General features: G+C 41.6%; 1 protein-coding gene across 1 annotated transcript in view; it reads left to right on the forward strand.

Moving 5' to 3' along the window:
• Positions 1-18,907, forward strand: part of LOC140485862 (proto-oncogene tyrosine-protein kinase ROS-like) — a 234,592-nt gene that overhangs the window by 134,455 nt on the left and 81,230 nt on the right. Inside the window, exons 41-42 of the mRNA XM_072584317.1 lie at positions 9,411-9,614; positions 16,635-16,769. Of these exons, the coding sequence (XP_072440418.1) occupies positions 9,411-9,614; positions 16,635-16,769 (339 nt within the window). The remainder of the gene's footprint in view (positions 1-9,410; positions 9,615-16,634; positions 16,770-18,907) is intronic.

Genomic DNA, 18,907 nt, shown 5'->3' on the forward strand with positions numbered 1-18,907 from the left:
AAAATTAACTTGATAACAAGGCTAGGAGAAAGGGAGGACTGCAGATGCTGGAGATCAGAGCTGAAAATGTGTAGCTGGAAAAGCACAGCAGGTCAGGCAGCATCCAAGGAGTAGGAGAAGGGCTCATGCCCGAAATGTCGATTCTCCTGCTCCTTGGATGCTGCCTAACAAGGCTGACAATTATGAGAAAATACAAGTCATATACAAATACTAAAACTAAAATAGATTTGCAAAAATTTTTAATGTACTTTTCTGAACTTTGTGAGAGGTAAGTAATTGTAAAATCTTGAAAAATTAGAAATCCTGTCCATGGTGAAATTTGGGTTTGGGCCTTTTCGTCAAAACAATGTGAGTTGAGAAGAGGTGATGAGTTTGTGCACAGTTGGGAAGAATATTAATCGACAGGTAGAGAACATCTATTTCCATTGGTCAGTGGAGTGGCAAAAAGATGGCACAATTTTAAGGAAATCACCCAAAGAACAGAAGGAGAACACAGGATGTTCTTTTCTGCAAAAGGTTTTTTGGTCGATGAGATGCCATTTCAGAAGAAAAAAGAGCTTTTGAAAAAGACAAATAACCGTTTGATTGACTCTCACTTTGACTGTTACCTTTTTGTTTGCATGCCATTTCTCCCTGTCATCCTGGACGATCTACTGAATCAGCAGAATAGTGATAACATCTATTAGTGTTATTGACACCATCTTGATTTATATTTTTACTGTATGTGTAGCTGCCTGATTAGTATAAGATCCAGTCGGGGTAAATCTAGGAGAATTCCTGGGAATTGCTGAGTCAAAGATGACCTTCCAATTCACAACTTTAAAATCATCATGTTTGGGACGTTTCTGATCAGACTAGCACTTATTGGTCATTCCAGTGTTGTTGAGAGTTAAGCACATTGCAATGAGACACCACTTTGTGTATAGGCTAGACCAGATATAGCCTGTGGGTTTCCTTCTCTAAACATTGGGGAGGCAGTTAGGAGTTCAACACAAGTGTCACAGTGGCTACACACAGGCCTTCTATTCCAGATTGAATTTTTAATTACTTTGAATTAGTGTTTCCTAGCAACCATGGTAAGATTTGATTTCATATTTCTGGATTATGAGATCTGGCCTTTGGATTACTGGTCCAGTAACAAAACCACTGTTACTGTGTCCCCAAAATGCAAAGGTTCAAGTGTCCAGATGTGAACAGACATGTAATTGATAGAATAATTATAATCAAGATTGGAGTGGTGCTGGAAAAGCACAGCAGGTCAGATGAAGGACTTTTGCCTGCAACGTCAATTTTTCCTGCTCCTCAGATGCTGCCTGACCTACTCTGCTTTTCCCACACCACTCTAATCTTGACTCTAATCTCCAGCATTTGCAGTACCCACCTCCGCCTAGAATAATTATAATGACAGTCGTCATTAACACCACCTGAACTGCATTTCAACTTCATTGTATTAGGGTTCAAGAGTTGGAGTTATAGCCTATTTTCTATAAGACTCAACTCCAATGAGCCTTTCAGCATTGAAAAATTGAATTGAAACCAATCTCATTGTATTTTTTTAAAGCCCATTTCTCATCTGGTGTCTGTTTTCATTATTAAATGTCATTTCCCCACAAACTAGTAATGTTCATGCTTTCTAAGATTTTTTTTGACTAAAAAGGGAATCAACAGTTATCTAAGGTAGTCAGGAAAATAAAGCTGAGGCCACAATTACACAATGTTAGAAAACACACAAAATAGAAGGAGGCCATTTTGCCCATCGTGTCTGTACAGGCTCTTTAGAAACATTGTGATTTAATGCCATTTCCCAGTGACCATGCACGTTGTTTCTATTCAGGATATCATTCCAATATCCTCATGGTTACCTTAGTTGAACCAGTCTACAATACACTTTCAGATAGTGCCTTCCAGAACTTAACTACAAGCTGTGTGGAAACATTTCACATCTCGTAACACATTTGTTTCTTTTGCAAATTGCTTTAAATCTGCATTGTCTGGATCTTGGTCCTTTTACAAATGGGAATAGCTTCATCCTATCCATTCTGTCGAGAGCTTCCTTAATTTTGCAAACTACCAAATCTCCTCTCAGCCATTTCCCCTCCAAGGAAACCAGAACCAACTTCTTCAGCCTCTCCGCACAGCTGATGTTTCTCATCACTGGAGCCATTTTCATAAACCACTTTATAAAAAAAAATCATTGATGAAATTTGGGTGTCACTGGCTGGCCAGCACATATTGCCCATCCCTAATAGCCCAGAGGGCAGTTAAGTATCAACCACATTATCGCGAGTCTGGAATCACATGAGCCAGACTGGGTAAGGACAGCCGTTTCTATCTTACAAGGACATTGGTGAAACAGGTGGATTTTTCCAACAATTGTTTAATGGTCATTGTGAAACATTTTAATTCTATATTTTCCTTTAATTTAAATTCAATCAGATACAATAGTGAAATTCAATCACAGAACCCCAGAATATTTCTTGGGACTCTGTATTAATAGTCCAGCAATAATACTACTATCACCTCCCTTTTGCACTCTCTCCTATGCATTCAGGTCATTCCTGAAGTGTGGCCCCTGACTGAGCTGAGGTCTAACAAATGTCTTGTGAGTTCAGCATAGCATTTTTGCAAGTCTATACTATGACACTATTAATAAAGTCTTGGATACTGCATGTCTTATAACTGCTCTGTCTGTTCCCTACCACCTTTTAATAGAGTCATAGAGATGTACAGCATGGAAACAGACCCTTTGGTCCAACCCGTCCACGCTGACCAGATATCCCAACCCAATCTAATCCCACCTGCCAGCACCCGGCCCATATCCCAAACCCTTCCTATTCGTATACCTATCCAGATGCCTCTTAAATGTTGCAATTGTACCAGCCTCCACCACTTCCTCTGGCAGCTCATTCCATACCCGTACTACCCTCTGTGTGAAAAAGTTGCCCCTTAGGTCTCTTTATATCTTTCCCCTCTCACACTAAAACTATGCCCTCTCGTTCTGGACTCCCTGACCCCAGGGAAAAGACTTTGTCTATTTACCCTATCCACAGCTCTCATAATTTTGTAAACCTCTATAAGGTCACCCCTCAGCCTCCGACACTCCAGGGAAAACAGCCCGAGCCTGTTCAGCGTCTCCCTATAGCTCAAATCCTCCAAACCTGGCAACATCATTGTAAGTCTTTTCTGAACCCTTTCAAGTTTCACAACATCTTTCCGATAGGAAGGAGACCAGAATTGCACGCAATATTCCAACAGTGGCCTAACCAATGTCCTGTACAGCTGCAACATGACCTCCCAACTCCTGTACTCAATACTCTGACCAATAAAGGAAAGCATACCAAACGCCTTCTTCACTATCCTATCTACCTGCGACTCCACTTTCAAGGAGCTATGAACCTGCACTCCAAGGTCTCTTTGTTCAGCAACTCTCCCAAGGACTATTACCATTAAGTCCTGCTAAAATTTTCTTTCCCAAAATGCAGCACTTCACACTTATCTGAATTAAACTCCATCTGCCACTTATCAGCCCATTGGCCCATCTGGTCAAGATCCTGTTGTAATCTGAGGTAACCTTCTTTGCTGTCCACTACTCCTCCAATTTTGGTGTCATCTGCAAACTTATTAACTGTATCTCTTATGCTCGTATCCAAATCATTTATGTAAATGACAAAAAGTAGATGACCCAACACCGATCCTTGTGGCACTCCACTGGTCACAGGCCTCCAGTCTGAAAAACAACCCTCCACCACTACTCTCTGTCTCCTACCTTTGAGCCAGTTCTGTATCCAAATGGCTAGTTCTCCCTGTATTCTGTGAGATTTAGTATTGCTAATCAGTATCCCATGGGGAACCTTGTTTAATGCCTTACTGAAGTCCATATAGATCACATCTCCCACTCTGGCCTCATCAATCCTCTTTGGTACTTCTTCAAAAAACTCAATCAAGTTTGTGAGACAAGATTTCCCACACACAAAACCAAGTTGACTATCCCTAATCAGTTCTTGTCTTTCCAAATACATGTACATCCTGCCCCTCAGGATTGTCTCCAACAACTTGCCCACCACCGACATCAGGCTCACTGGTCCATAGTTCCCTGGCTTGTCCTTACCACCCTTTTTAAACAGTGGCACCACGTTAGCCAAGCTCCAGTCTTCCAGCACCTCACCTGTGACTATCGATGATACAAATATCTGAGTAAGAGGCCCAGCAATCACTTCTCTAGCTTCCCACAGAAGGTTAACCTGATCAAGTCCTGGGGATTTATCCAGCTTTACGCATTTCAAGGCATCCAGCATTTCCTCCTCTGTAATCTGGGCATTTTTCAAGATGTCACCATCTATTTCCCTACAGTCTATATCTTCCATATCCTTTTCCACAGTAAATACTGATGCAAAATACTCGTTTAGTGTCTCCCCCATTTTCTGCGGCTCCACACAAAGGCCACTTTACTGATCTTTGAGGGGGTAAAAACAATGACTGCAGATGCTGAAAACCAAATACTGGATTAGTGGTGCTGGAAGAGCACAGCAGTTCAGGCAGCATCCAACGAGCAGCGAAATCAACGTTTCGGGCAAAAGCCCTTCATCAGGAATAAATATGAAGGGCTTTTGCCCGAAACGTTGATTTCGCTGCTCGTTGGATGCTGCCTGAACTGCTGTGCTCTTCCAGCACACTAATCCAGTATTTGATCTTTGAGGGGCCCTATTCTCTCCCTAGTTACCCTTTTGTCCTTAATGTATTTGTAAAAACCGTTTGGACTCTCCTTAATTTTATTTGCCAAAGCTATTTCATGTCCCCTTCTTGCCCTCCTGACTTCCCTCTTAAGTATACTCCTCCTACCTTTATACTCTTCTAAGGATTCACTCGATCTATCCTATCTATACCTTAAATATGCTTCCTTCTTTTTCTTAACCAAACCTCAATTCCTTTAGTCATCCAGCATTCCCTATACCTACCAGTCTTTCCTTTAACCCTGACAGGAATATACTTTCTCTGGACTCTCGTTATCTCATTTCTGAAAGCTTCCCATTTTCCAGCCATTCCTTTACTTGTGAATATCTGCCCCGATCAGCTTTTGAAAGTACTTGCCTAATACCGTCAAAATTGGCCTTTGTCCAAATTAGAACTTCAACTTTTAGATCTGGTTTATCCATTTCCATCACTACTTTAAAACTAATAGATTTATGGTCGCTGGCCCCAAAGTGCCCTCCCACTGATACCTCAGTCACCTACCCTGCCTTATTTCCCAAGAGTAGGTCAAGTTTTGCACCGTCTCTCGTAGGTACTGAATCAGAAAATATTTCTTATACACACTTAACAAATTCCTCCCCATCTAAATCCTTAACACTATGGCAGTCCCAGTCTGTGTTTGGAAAGTTAAAATCCCTTACCACAACCACCCTATTTTTCTTACAGATAGCTGAGATCTACTTACAAGTTTGTTTCTCAATTTCCCTCTGACTATTAGGGGGTCTATAATACAATCCCAATAAAGTGATCATCCCTTTCTTATTTCTAAGTTCCACCCAAATACCTTCCCTGGATGTATTTCCAGGAATATCCTCCCTCAGCACAGCTGTAATGCTGTCCCTTATCAAAAATGCCACTCTCCCCACTCTCTTGCCACCCCTTCTCTCCTTCCTGTAGCATTTGTATCCTGGAACATTAAGCTGCCAGTCCTGCCCATCCCTGAGCCATGTTTCTGTAATTGCTATGATATCCCAGTCCCATGTTCCTAACCATGCCGTGAGTTCATCTGCCTTCCCTGTTAGGCCCCTTGCATTGAAATAAATGCAGTTTAATTTATTAGTCCTACCTTGTCCGTGCTTGCGCTGACTGTTTGACTCGCTTCTGTTCTCAACTGTACCAGTCTCAGGTTGATTTCTTTCCTCATTATCTCCCTGGGACAGATTACATCTAAATTGGAAGGGGACTAAGATACTGGCAAGGAAATTGGCTAGAGCTGCTTGGGACTAGTTCTCCCAAGCAGCTCTAGCCAATTTCCTTGCCAGTATCTTAGTCCCCTTCCAATTTAGATGTAATCTGTCCTTCTTGTATCGGTCACTTCAAGCCCAAAAGAGATTCCAATGATTCAAAAATGTAAATCCTTCTCCCATAGACCAGCTCCTCAGCCATACATTAATCTGCTCTATTCTCCTATTCCTGCCCTCACTAGCTCGTAGCACCGGGAGTAATCCGATTATTACTACTCTCAAGGACCTCCTTTTTAAATTCCTGCCTAACTCTCTGTAATCTCTCTTCAGAATCTCAACCTTTTCCTTTCCTATGTTATTGGTTCCAATGTGGACAATGACCTTCTGCTGGGCCCTCTCCCACGTGAGAACATTCTGCACCCTCTCTGAGGCATCCTTGATCCTGGCATCAGGGAAGCAATACACCATTCTGCTTTTTCACTGCTAGCCACAGAAACATCTATCTGTACCTCGGACTACAGAATCCCCTAACACAGTTGATCTCTTGGAACCCAACATATTCCTTGTTGCATTAGAACCAGTCTCAATACCGGAGGCATGGCTGGTCGTGCTACGTTCCCCTGAGAATCCATCACCCCCTACATTTTCTAAAAACAGCATACCTATTTGAAATGGGTATATCCACAAAAGACTCCTGCACTAGCTGCCTACCTTTCTTTTCCTGGAGTTAACCATCTATCTGACTGTATCTGAGACTTTTCCCCCCTTCCTATAACTGCCATCCATCACATACTGTTGCTGCTGCAAATTCCTCATTGCTTCTAACTGTCTCTACAACCGATCCATTTGATCTGATAAAACTTGCAACCAACAGCATTTATGACAGATATAATCCACAGTAATCCTTAAACTCTCTTTAAACTCCCACACCTGACAAAAGGTGCATATCACTCTACTAAAGGTCATTTTTACTCCTTTACAATCTACAGACCCAGAAAATAACAGTGTCTTATTCCTCTACAAACACTGCCGCAGGTTAAATTAATAGTTATGGCTTATATTTTAAGTTTAATCAAGAGACATTTCTCCAAAAGCTTATAATCAAGAAAGAACCCACTCTACTCACTACTGCAGACTTTCTGTCGGCCACACTTAAAACAACAATGAACTTATCTGATTCTGTGCTGCGAATGTCACCCAACGGTTCCTCCAAGACTAGTTGTGAATTTCACTGTTGTTAATTTTCCCAGATGCACTCCGATGTCTAGCGATACATGAATTCAAACAACAAAAGCAGTGTCTGTTTCTTTCTTTCTCTGTCTCTCCTGCACAGACTTTACCATGTGCTTCCTTTGTCTGTTCTTCTCCCTTTTAAAACTGCTGTTGTTTTGACTATTTTTTTCCCAAAGTTCCAAAACAATGCAACAGCATATAAAACAGCAATTGCTGCTCGTGGAATTCGAGGAAATCAATTCCAACACCTAAAATACCTCAATAAAGGAGCAGCTGTTACAGCCAGAAATTTCTCCTGTCCTCCATCTTGGATTACCTAGGTGACTTGAGTACATTAAGCCCAGAAACCTTTTAGTATAGTGCCCTTTAGCTTAAACTGTGTCTCAATGATCTTTCCTCTAAAAGCCATTCACCTCATATTTCTCCTCTAAAAACCTTCAGCTGCCCACTCCAACAAGGTCTGTTTTCATGTTGTCATACAGCATGAAAACAGATCTTTCAGGGCAACCAATCCATGCTGATCATAATCCTAAACTTAACTAATCTAACCTGCCTGTGCTTGGTCTGCATCCCTCCAAGCTGTTCCTATTTATGTCCTTATCCAAATGTCTTTTAAACGTTGTAACTGTACCCACATCCATCACTTCCTCTGGAAGTTCATTCCACACACAAGCTACTCGATGTTTAAAAATAAAATTGCCCCTCATATCTTTTTTAAATCTTTCTCCTTTCATCTTAAAAATATGCTCCCTAGTCTTGAAAACCCCCAGCTAGGGTAAAGATACTTGCCATTCACCTTATCTATACCCTTCATGATTTTTTAAACCTTTCCACCTCCTATGATCCAGTGAAACAAGTGTAAGCCTATCCAGCCTCTCCTTACAACTCAAACCCTCCATTCCAGGCAACATTCTGGTAAAGCTCTTCTGAACTTCTCAACGTCCTTTTAAACTTTTGGAAATTCCCACCCTCCCTTCATTCAGTATCTTTCGCATCTTCATCTGGTGGTCCCACTGTCTTGTCAACTTTAAGATCAGGGGTCTATCTAAAGTCTCCTCCTTGTCAACTTTACACCCTCCTGTCACCAAGACCTTGGTAGCTTCAGCTTCCTTGGTAAAGACAAATGCAAGATATTGAATACCTTAGCCAAGACCCCTTGCTTCAAATCTCCAAATGTACAATTCTCCTTTTTGGCCCCTAATCAGTCCCATCTCTCCTTTTACCCCCTCCTTTGTATAATGCCTCTTTTATTAGCTTTATCGTATGCCTTCTAGACCTTTTCTAATCAACATGTTCAACAATGCTATTGCACATCTCTGGAGCAGGTGGGAATTGAACCTGGGCCTCCTGGCTCATAGGTAGGAGGAAGAAAACTGCACCACAAAATCCCCCTCTAGACATTCTATACCTAGGAACATGTATGATCGATCAAATAAGAGAGGAGGAGCCAAGGACTGAATGACTACTGCTGCTCTTAAATAATGTTTGTGTGTAGTTCTGGAGTGAGTTTTTGTTTGAATTGATGGATAATTTTGAAATGGAAAGAATCACTGCTGATATCCAATTTATTTGCAGCTGATTGTGGCGATTATAAATTAGGAAGCAAAGATTGAGTTGAAAAAGATAATCAGTAAAAGCTGTAGCACTGGAGTGGCTCCTGTTACTGTGGAGTTGCTTTTCTTTAAAGCAGCAGAAAAGAAATGGTACTCATGTTATGACAACGATAATTACATAGATTACAGAGTCTGGGAAGTCTGCAGATTTCTCCAGCACATTGCTTAGATCACCAAATAAAAATAATTCAGTCATTGAGCTACAAGAGTTTTTTTTCTGGAATGAACAGTGGTTGGGAAAGAATCAGAAACAAATTAAAACATGGTGGGGTCAATTTTCAACAGCTTCCCCATCCCCAAATCAGACAGGATGGCACCTTTGTTTATTCCCAAAATTACAAATCTGAGCTAACTGCCTGTTTCTAATTATGATCCACCTGCTATCACTCTCCTGTACTAGAAAAAAAATGCACTTACGTTCTGCTGCCTTTATTGGTTAGAGATGCCCTTTAGAGATTTAATTAGGTTTTGCCAGCTTTGCTACTCGAAATAAGACATTTGATAGGGTCATTAGTAGCTTATTGACAGAACATGTTTTGACTAAAACAAACATATAGTTTAGGGGGATTTTACATGTTGATATGTTTTAGCAGTGTGTTTTGTTGATTAGCCACTAGTTTGTTATTTTAAGGGATCTTGCTGCTAGAAACTGTTTAGTTTCCATAAAGGAATACAACTCCACAAATCGCAAAGTGAAAATTGGAGACTTTGGTCTTGCAAGAGACATCTACAAGAATGATTACTATCGAAAGGAAGGAGAAGGACTACTTCCTGTCAGATGGATGGCACCTGAGAGCTTAATGGATGGCATGTTCACAAATCAGTCTGATGTTTGGTAAGTCAATATTTCATACTAATGATTCAATTATAATGTATTTGTAGTGCCTGATCCATGATTGGCAAACCATAATTGATATGTGGTAAAAACAGAAAGAACTGCAGATGCTGTAAATCAGAAACAAAAACAGAAATTACTGCAAACGTTCAGCAGGTCTGGCAGCATCTGTGAAGAGAAATCAAAGTTAATGTTGCAGGTCCAATGACCCTTCCTCAGAGCTGATGGTGGCTAGGAAAATGTGGTTTGTGTTCAGAAGATAGAGAGGGGGGACGAAGATAGATCGGGAGAGAGGGAATGATTGGTGGGGATAAAGCCCAAAGAGAGAGAAATGCAGTTGGACAGACAAAGGAGTTGATAATGAACTGGCTGCAAGGGAGAATAGCGGTTAATGAGGACTGTTAGTGGCTAACAATAGGTTGTGTGTAATGACAGATCATGTCTTAATAAGGCTTGGTGAGTGTGGTACGGGGCTAGGACATGGGACAGTTCAGGCCCTAAGTTTATTGAACAAAAGATATTGAGTCCAGAGGGCTACAGAGTCCCCAAGTGAAAAATGAAGTTGTTGTTTTTCCAGCTTGTGCTGAGCTTCGCTGGAGCACAGCAGCAAGCCTGAGGCAGGTGTTGGCCAGGAAACAGGATGGTGTGCTAGAGTGACGGACAATTGGAAACTCAGGGTCATCTTTGTGGACAGAATGTAGGTGTTCTGCAAAGTGAGCACCCAGTCTATGCCTCATTTCCCCAATGTAGAGACTACACTGTAAGCAATGAATGCAGTAGACTAGATTGTGAGAAGTGTAGGCAAAGAACTGCTTCAGCTGGAAGGTATGTTTGGGCCATTTGATACTGAGAAGGGAGGAGGTAAATGAGCAAGTGTTATACATTTGCCAGTTGGGAAGTTACCATGGGGTTGTGGGGGGTGTTGGGAGTGAATGAAGAGTGGACCAGGGTGACCCAGAGGGAACGATCTCTGCGAAATGTAGACAAGGGAGGGGAGGGGAATATGTGTCTGGTGGTGGCATCTCGCTGGAGGTGGCTGAAATAACTGCTGATGATCTTCTGGATGTGGATGCTAGTGGAATGATAGATAAGGACAAGGGGAACCCAATTGTTGTTGCGGGAAGGAAGAGAGGAAGTGTGAAGGTGGAAGTGCAGGAGATGGGTTGCACCCAGCTGGGGGCCCTTTGACACTGGTGCTGGGGAACCCTTAGGTGAGGAGGGTGGCCATTTTGGAGGTTCCCTTGTTGAAGTTGGCTTCATCGAAACAGATGTGACTGAGATGGAGGAACTGGGAGAATGGAATGGAATTTTTACAGGCAACAGGCTGCAAGGATATATAGTCCAAGTAGCTCTAGGAGTCAGTAAGTTTATAATGGATATTAGTGGTCAGTCTATCCCCAGAAATGGAAACGTAGATGTTGAGGAAGGGAAGGGAGGAATCAGAGATAGACCAGGTGAAAATAAGGTCAGAGTGGAGATTGGAAGTGAAATTGATGAACTTTTCCAATTCCAATTAAGAGAGGGAAGCAGCACCAATGATATCATTGATATATTGGAGAAAGAATTGTGGGTGGGGGACTGGAATAAGACTGGAACAAGGCATGTTCCACATACCCCCACAAAGAGGCAGGCATAACTGGAGCCCATGTGCATACTCACGGTCACCCCATAATGGGAAGAAAATGAGAGGAGTTCAAAGAAAAGTTGTTGGGGGTGATGATGAGCTCGGCCGGGTGGAGGAGGGTGGTGGTGGTGGGGACAGGGGCGGTGGGGGTGGGGGTGGGGGTGGGATGGTTCAGGCCTTTGGTCTAGGGAGAAGTGGAGAGCCCTGACACCACCATGGTGGGGGATGGAAGTGTAGAGGGATTGCATGTCCATGGTAAAGAGAAGGCGGCTGGAGCCTGCAAACTGGAAATTTCAAAACAGGTGTAAAGCTTCAGAGGAATCACACATTTCTGTGGGCAGGGACTGGACCAGGGGAGAAAAGACCAAATCAAGATAAGAAGTGATGAGTTCTGTGAGGCAGGAGCAGGCTGAAACAATGGGTCTGCCCAGGCAGGCCTGTTCATGGATTTTCAGAAGGAGGTAGAAGTGAGCTGTGCGAGGCTGGGGGCCTATCAGCTTAGAGGCCATGGCAGGGGTGGGGGGGGCGGCGGTGGGGAAGCACCAGATGAAATGTTACTGTGGTTGATATAATGGCCTGATGTGTCATGGTCCGGGGGAGATAGAAGGAGGTATCAGAGCGTTTGAGGAAAGAATGTCTGAAGATAGCTTGTGGAACTTTGACCATCACCCACTTGATTAGATGGATCCACATTGTGTTTTTAAAAAAATCACTACCTTTTCAGTTGTGGCTTTGTTAGCCTCAGTCAGGTGGTTGTTGTTTAAGTCCCACATCAATGACTGGAGCACAACATCCAGGCTGGTGGTGGTGTCTTCCAGGTAAGAAGCTCTGCTCAAACCCAACATGTAAAGGCAAAAGATCCTATGATGCTACTTTGAAGAGTATGATTAAAATCCAAAGGGATTGACATTCCACTTTGAATCAACCTGTTCAGACATGTTATGACACACACCACTGTGAGTGCACTTGTTGATTCCATGTGAATTGCAACAAATTTGAGGTGTATTCCCCCGACCATAAGTTCCCACTCAAACCCATTCTCATGTTGCTAGACATAAAATCTGTTCTGCACCGCTGCAATCAACCAGTATTTTACACCATAACTTGTAAAGAAAATCACATTTTAAAACATTCCTTGATATATTTAATAAAAGTTGCTTGGTAGAATGTTATTGGTATGGGTGGAAATGGATTTATCACAAAGTGCAAGGATTTTCATCAGAGTGCCTGTAAGAAACCAATTTTAAGTTATTGAAAATGATAAGAAAAAGCACATTTTCTGGTTCAATGAGGTATTACAGTTAGTTCCTTAATTTTTTAGAAATTCATTCAAATCCCCTCAATGTACCTATTAGTATACTTGCACTGAAGTGATTAAGCTTGACTTGCAAAGTCTGTGAAACCCTGCAAATGGACACAATTAGCGGAAACTCCCTATGCTGATTATTTTACCTCATAAGGTTATGAGTAATTTTGAGTGATCCTGTTTCTAGTACACTGTAAATTAAGCATAATTTATCACAGAACCTTGTTTTGCACAAAATGTAAATTCCACTGAAAATGATGTGTGCTCTTGTGCTGTCTATGCCAAAAAAAATTGGTGCCATCACACAGAAATTTCAGACCAGTTTATCTAATTTTTACCTCAGGGCAGATTGTAGAATCTTGCTGTGCACAAATTAGTTGTTATATTTACAGAATTGCAACAAGTGACGACAATTCTTGATCGTAAAACATTTTGTAATTTCCCAAGGACATCAGGCATTAGGAATATCAGTTCCACTAATGAAGCACTGTTTTGGTACTGTATCAAAGAATTGTTCTAGATTTTAGATGAAAGTGGAAGATGAACTCTCTAATTTCTGGCTAGGAGTTGAAAGTGTCACCATTGAAATAAGATGGTGCTCAGCCAATTAAATATTTATAGCTATCCACTTGCAGTACAGTGTTCAAATGGTGGTACATTGGAATGTGCAAAAATCATTTCTACTGCCATATAACTATAGTCTAACTAGCTTTAAAATAAATCTGTCTGAAGTACACACCAAAAAATGTTTACCTTATAATTTTGTATCCATTGTTAATACTTATTGCTAAAAGGTAAATTGTTGCATACACCATTGTTCTATCTAATTGGTGTAACGACCTCAGGTTTCATGACAAATAGCATAAATTTTGGAAAGCAATGTAATCTCACATTTGCTAATGTACTTAATTTATTTGTACATGACTGCATTTCTATTAAACTCCTGTGGGTGGTGCTGCAGAACCATTAGTCTCTGACTTGTCGTGACTTTCCATCCCAGTTTGACATCTGGAGCCTGCTGGGATAATTTTAAATTAAATCTAAAGTCTGAAGTGGATTTGAACCTCCTGCCAGTTACCTTGGACGAATCCAATTTTGATATTTCATTCTTTTTAGGCCTGAACCAACAATCTCCCTAGTTGTGTTTTGATTTTTGTTCTCTGCTACTGGGGGAAGTGATTTGGTGTAGCAACTGTTGGAGTATTTTGAATCATTCTTTCCAGAAAACTTTTATGTAAACTGTGCCAATAACTGCAGACATATATTGACTTGGTCTCTGAAATGAGGATGAAACTTCTCTTGCCCACTCTTCCCAATCTGTCCACTCCCATTAGAAGTGTGGCTAGTAAAGTCCAATTGTATATTGGCTCTGGTCAAAGGAAAACAAAATCCTCATTAAGGATTGATAGGAAATAGATGGAAAATTGACTGCTTGGGTATAAAACAAGAGATTTGAAAATTGATATTTGTTGGTTTCAGTGGGACAATACTTAATTGACCAGCAATATGTTGTTTTGGTCACTGAAATTAGTGCCATTGGAGAATACTAGTAAAATTGGACCAATGTTGTCAGTGAAACCGACTGCTGAAAAACAATGCTGATTACTGGCTAATGGCACACACAGCATGAGACAAGAAGATAACTGATGTTGTTATAATCCAATTGCCTTAAGGTGCCTGATGTAGTGTCGTGACCAATGTGTGGACCAAGTCACCTTGAGCCCATTGTTATAATCCTTGATTATCGTAGCTGATGGGATATTGGACACGTCAGAGCCCAGCATGAAGGCTGGCTTGATAGAGGATATAATTTCTTTTTGACTAGTCTGGTGGTCCTCACTGAAAAATATTCACAAGGGGCTGCCAATGTTCATCTAACAGCAGAATGGAACCTTATTACACAAAGGAGGAAAAATCATTTTTTACAGCCACATACCTACGCTAACAAGCAATATAAGTCCTAAAGACAGTTCAGAAATATCTTGACTTAAACAGCAAAATAAAGTTTCCGTTTAGTTCAGCAATGTTCGTAACTATCTTTACATAGACTCAAGCCTAGAGAAACTGCAGTCCTCTCTCAACACTTAAGTTCTCCTTCACTCGCTCTTGCCAATTTCTTTCTCTAACATTACACAAACAATTTTCTTTTAAGTCACTGGCAATTAACCTTTCACAATTGTGATGACCTAAACTTGCTCAATTCTACCAATTGGCAGATTTTATCCCAAGTGCTTCTGGCTTAGAAGCTTCACATACTAAAGAAAAAGCATTGCTACTGCCTTCCTTCCACTGAACTGTAAAACTCCTGCTAAGAGGAAATCTTCTTTCTCTTTTGAAGTAAACTCTCTTGTTTTCTTCTAAAACGAAGTCAAAACAAAATTGGTCTGCTTATGCTACATGTCATAAACTTAAAAACATTGACTTTTTATTCCATTTACATGACAAGAGTCAATCTTGCACTTGATTGAAGTTATGTGTCGTCTTGGTACTAATGTCCTTAGGTAGACTGTTTCAGAAATAATGCTTGATCTAAAGAAATGTCCTCCACAACGCTAACCTATATCCATTTACCTCTATTTTGTAAACAATCAAAATTTGCAAAAGAAATGTTAATGTGTTGTACATATTTCATCATACTCCTTTTTTGATACCAAGTACTCAGAGGGTATTAGTGAACATGGACATCTATTGAATTGGCCCAGGATCATGCTTGGTTTGCTGTTGGCAGTTGGCAGGCCCAGAAAGTCTTCCATCCTTAGTTCCTGCCATCAGGAATACTGGAAGAATTTACAAGCTGATAACCAACCTTGTTGGTCACATTCTGAACACGCCTCCTCCTGTGACTATCAAATCCTGGCATGGACCTTGAATGCAGAGCCTCTGGCTCAAAGGCAGGGTTGCTGTAAGGTATCTCCCATTGATGCTAAATTATCAAAAAAAAAGCGAGTAGAGGAAAAGTACGTTGCAAATTTGAAAGTTCTGTTTTCAAAGTGATAAGTACAACAGTGGCAATTTCCACTCTCAGACTTCTGGTCTGAGCTTGGCCACTGGGGATTGGGTAAAGGATTTTGCTCATAGGATGCGGGGGTGGGGAAAGGGAAATAGTCAGATGGCTACTGTAAACCATTCAACAGCTGGTCATGTATTAACAGGCCAGCTGTCTACTGTTGTCATTTAGTAATGGTGTACAGGAAGGATGACCTAAAGTGGGGGCAATTAAATCACTTGAAGAAAGTGACCCAAAAAATAAACATTTAATGGTAGAGCTAAAGTATGCTCTTTGACTCATTATATGGGTAGAAACAAAATGGAATACATCAAGGAACATTAAACCAATCAAAATCAAAGCTGAAGGTCTGTGTTTAAGTATCTTAACATTGACTAACTTTTCTTTTTTGCTTGGTAATCTGTTTTTCATCCAGAGGTGTTCAGTCAAGTGAAGTTTTGGTGTTAGTAAGGTGTATGCTTCTGCTCAATAAAAGTCCCATTCATGGGTCAGCATCAGGCTTGGAGGTCACACAGTAGAGTGCACTATTGGTTTCTAAAAGTTCTGAATTCATACTGTTTTTTCTTCCCCTTCCCCCTCACCCCAATCTCATTTCATGAAACATGGGAACTATTTGATACAGCAGCAATTACAGATTCAAGTTGAGCTGAAATGGATGATGAGGCAGAAGCTTGGAAATGAGGATCATGAGGTGGTGCATTATGGGATTTTAAAAAAATATATATACACTGACATTGCTTTAAGCCAGTTATGTGCATGCACTTTGGATGGATTGTGTGCAACATTTTAGCAAGGTGGGAAAACTCCTTACATTCAAATGGTTAACCTTTGTTTCTTGTTTTCTGAAATTAGCCGATGTAGAAAAATTAGAGATGTATCCAGGGGAAAGAAGGAGAGAGGAAATCCTAGTCTGTTAACAATTGCCTGTCTTTTAGATAAAATAATGATTTATTCCTTAACCAGGCATAAAGTTTGACAGTATTAAGGATTTGCTTTACTCTGGTAGCAAAGGAAATTAACTCCAACAAATGACCAGACTAACATTTACAGTGGCTTATTTATTCCTGCATGTTTATTTTCCAGGTCATTCGGTATCTTAATGTGGGAAGTAATGACATTGGGGCATCAGCCGTACCCAGCTCGTACCAACCTAGAGGTGTTGCACTTTGTTCGAACAGGAGGGAGACTGGAGAAACCAAGCAATTGTCCAGAAAATGCGTATGTATCATTATGTTTGAAGCATCCTTTTATATTAAAATCTCATACTGGCTCTGGATGCCATAATGATTCATAAAAAATGAAGGTGCTGGAGATCTGAAAGCAGAGGTAATTTTTCGAGTCCAGTGACTTTTCATGAGAATTGTTAGCAGCAAGGAAAAATTGGTATTTATGCTGAAGATCAGGCAGGGTGGGGGTGCGGGGGGAGTGCCGAGTGAGTGGATAGGTTGAGACAGAGCTCAGAGAAAGAGAGACATGAAAGGGATAGACACAACAGTAAGCCAGGTTAGAAGAGAAGCTGAATAAGTGATGATGAGATCTGAGAGCTGTGCTGAAAACAACCCATGTTATAACAGGACTAGGTGTGGAGTGGGTAAAAAAACATGGAAGGACATGATCAGGCTTGAAAGTTATTGAATCGATGATGAGTCCAGGAAGCTGCAGGGTGCTTGAGAGAAAGATGAAAGTCTGTTCTTTGAGGTTGTGCTGAGGCTTACTGGAACACTGCAGCAGACCTGTGACAGAAATGTTGGCATGGGAACATGGTGATGTGTGAAGTAACAGGCAACTGGAAACTTGGGATCGTGTTGACAGACGAAACGTAGGTGTTCTGTAAAGCAGTTACCCAGCCTGTGTTTCATTTTCCCAGGGTGGAGGGAACCACACTGTGAACAGCAAATATAATAGACTAAGATTGAATGAACTGCTTCACCTGGAAGGTGAGTCTGAGGCCTTGGTTAGTGAGGAAGGAGGAGGCAAACAGGTCGGTGTTACACCTTCTGTGATTGCAAGGGAAGGTGCTGTGGGTATGTGAAGAGTTGTTGGGACTGGAGGAGGAGTGGACCACCGTGTCCCGGAGGGTGCAGTCTGTGTGGCATGCTGACAAAGGAGGGGAATGGAGTATGTGTCTGGTGAGGGAATCCCATTGGAGGTGACTGCAGCAATAGCTCATATTCCTTTGGATGCAGAATCTGCAGAAGCTAGTGGGATGGTAAGTAAGGACCAGGACCTTGAGAATCCTGTCATTGCTGTGGGAGGGAAGAAAAGGTGAGGCCAGAGTTCAGAAGATGTGCTGGAAGTGGCTGAGGGCCCTGTCATCCATGGGGGCGGTTTAAAAAAAAGGGTTCCTTTCTGAGGCCACCCAGCTGAAGATGGCATCATCAGAACAATGGGTTGGAGAAGCTGGGAGATAGGGATGGAATTTTTATAGAAAGCAGGGTGTGAGGGTATACTGTATAGTCCATGTAACTCTGGGAGTTGGTGGGTTTGTAGGAGATATTTGTGGCCAGCCTATGCCCAGAAATGGAAACAGATATTGAAGAAGGGAAGGGAAGAAATGGACCAGGTGAAGGTGAGAGTAGGGTGGAAATTGGAAGTGAAGTTGATCAATTTTTCCAATTCCAGATGAGATAGGGAAGCAGTATCAGTGATGGTCATCCATACTCTGGAGAAAGAATTGTGGGTGGGGACTTGAGTAGAATTGAAAAGAGGTTTGTTCCATGTATTTCACAAAGAGACAGGAATAACTGGGACCCGTGTGGGTACCCATGACCACACCTTTAACCTGAAGAAAGTGGGAGGAGTTAAAGGAGAAGTTGCTCAAAGTGATGATGAGCTCAGCCAGACGGAGGATGGTTGATGGGGGATGGTTCAGGCCATTTTTGTTCAGGAGGAAGCCCAGTGCGCTGAGACCATCCTGATGGGAGATGGATGTGTAAAGGGGTTGTATATACATGGTAAAGACGAGGCAGCCGGTGTCCACAAACTAGAAATTTTGAAACCTGACATCAAGCGTCAGAAAGATCATGGATGTAAGTGGGGAAGGATTGGACAAGGGGAGAAAATATTGAGTCAGGGTATGAAGGAATAAGTTCCATGGGGCAGAAGCAGGCAGAAACAATAGGTCTGCCTCGGCTGTCCTGCTTGTGGATTTTGAGGAGAAGGTAGAAGTGGGCTGCAATGGTAAATATACCTTCTTTCCTTATTTCATTAAATTTCCTGGTGACAGTCTCTCCCATAGTTGAATATGCCGAGAAGGCACTGTTTCCTTCCAGGTCTTCTTCAGCCTCAATTGCAGTGGATGTTGTAAATGAGGAGCAAACATGGCACATGTATTAAGAACTTCAGATGAAATTGAC

The sequence above is a fragment of the Chiloscyllium punctatum genome, chromosome 15, assembly GCF_047496795.1.
Source record: "Chiloscyllium punctatum isolate Juve2018m chromosome 15, sChiPun1.3, whole genome shotgun sequence".
Taxonomy (NCBI): domain Eukaryota; kingdom Metazoa; phylum Chordata; class Chondrichthyes; order Orectolobiformes; family Hemiscylliidae; genus Chiloscyllium; species Chiloscyllium punctatum.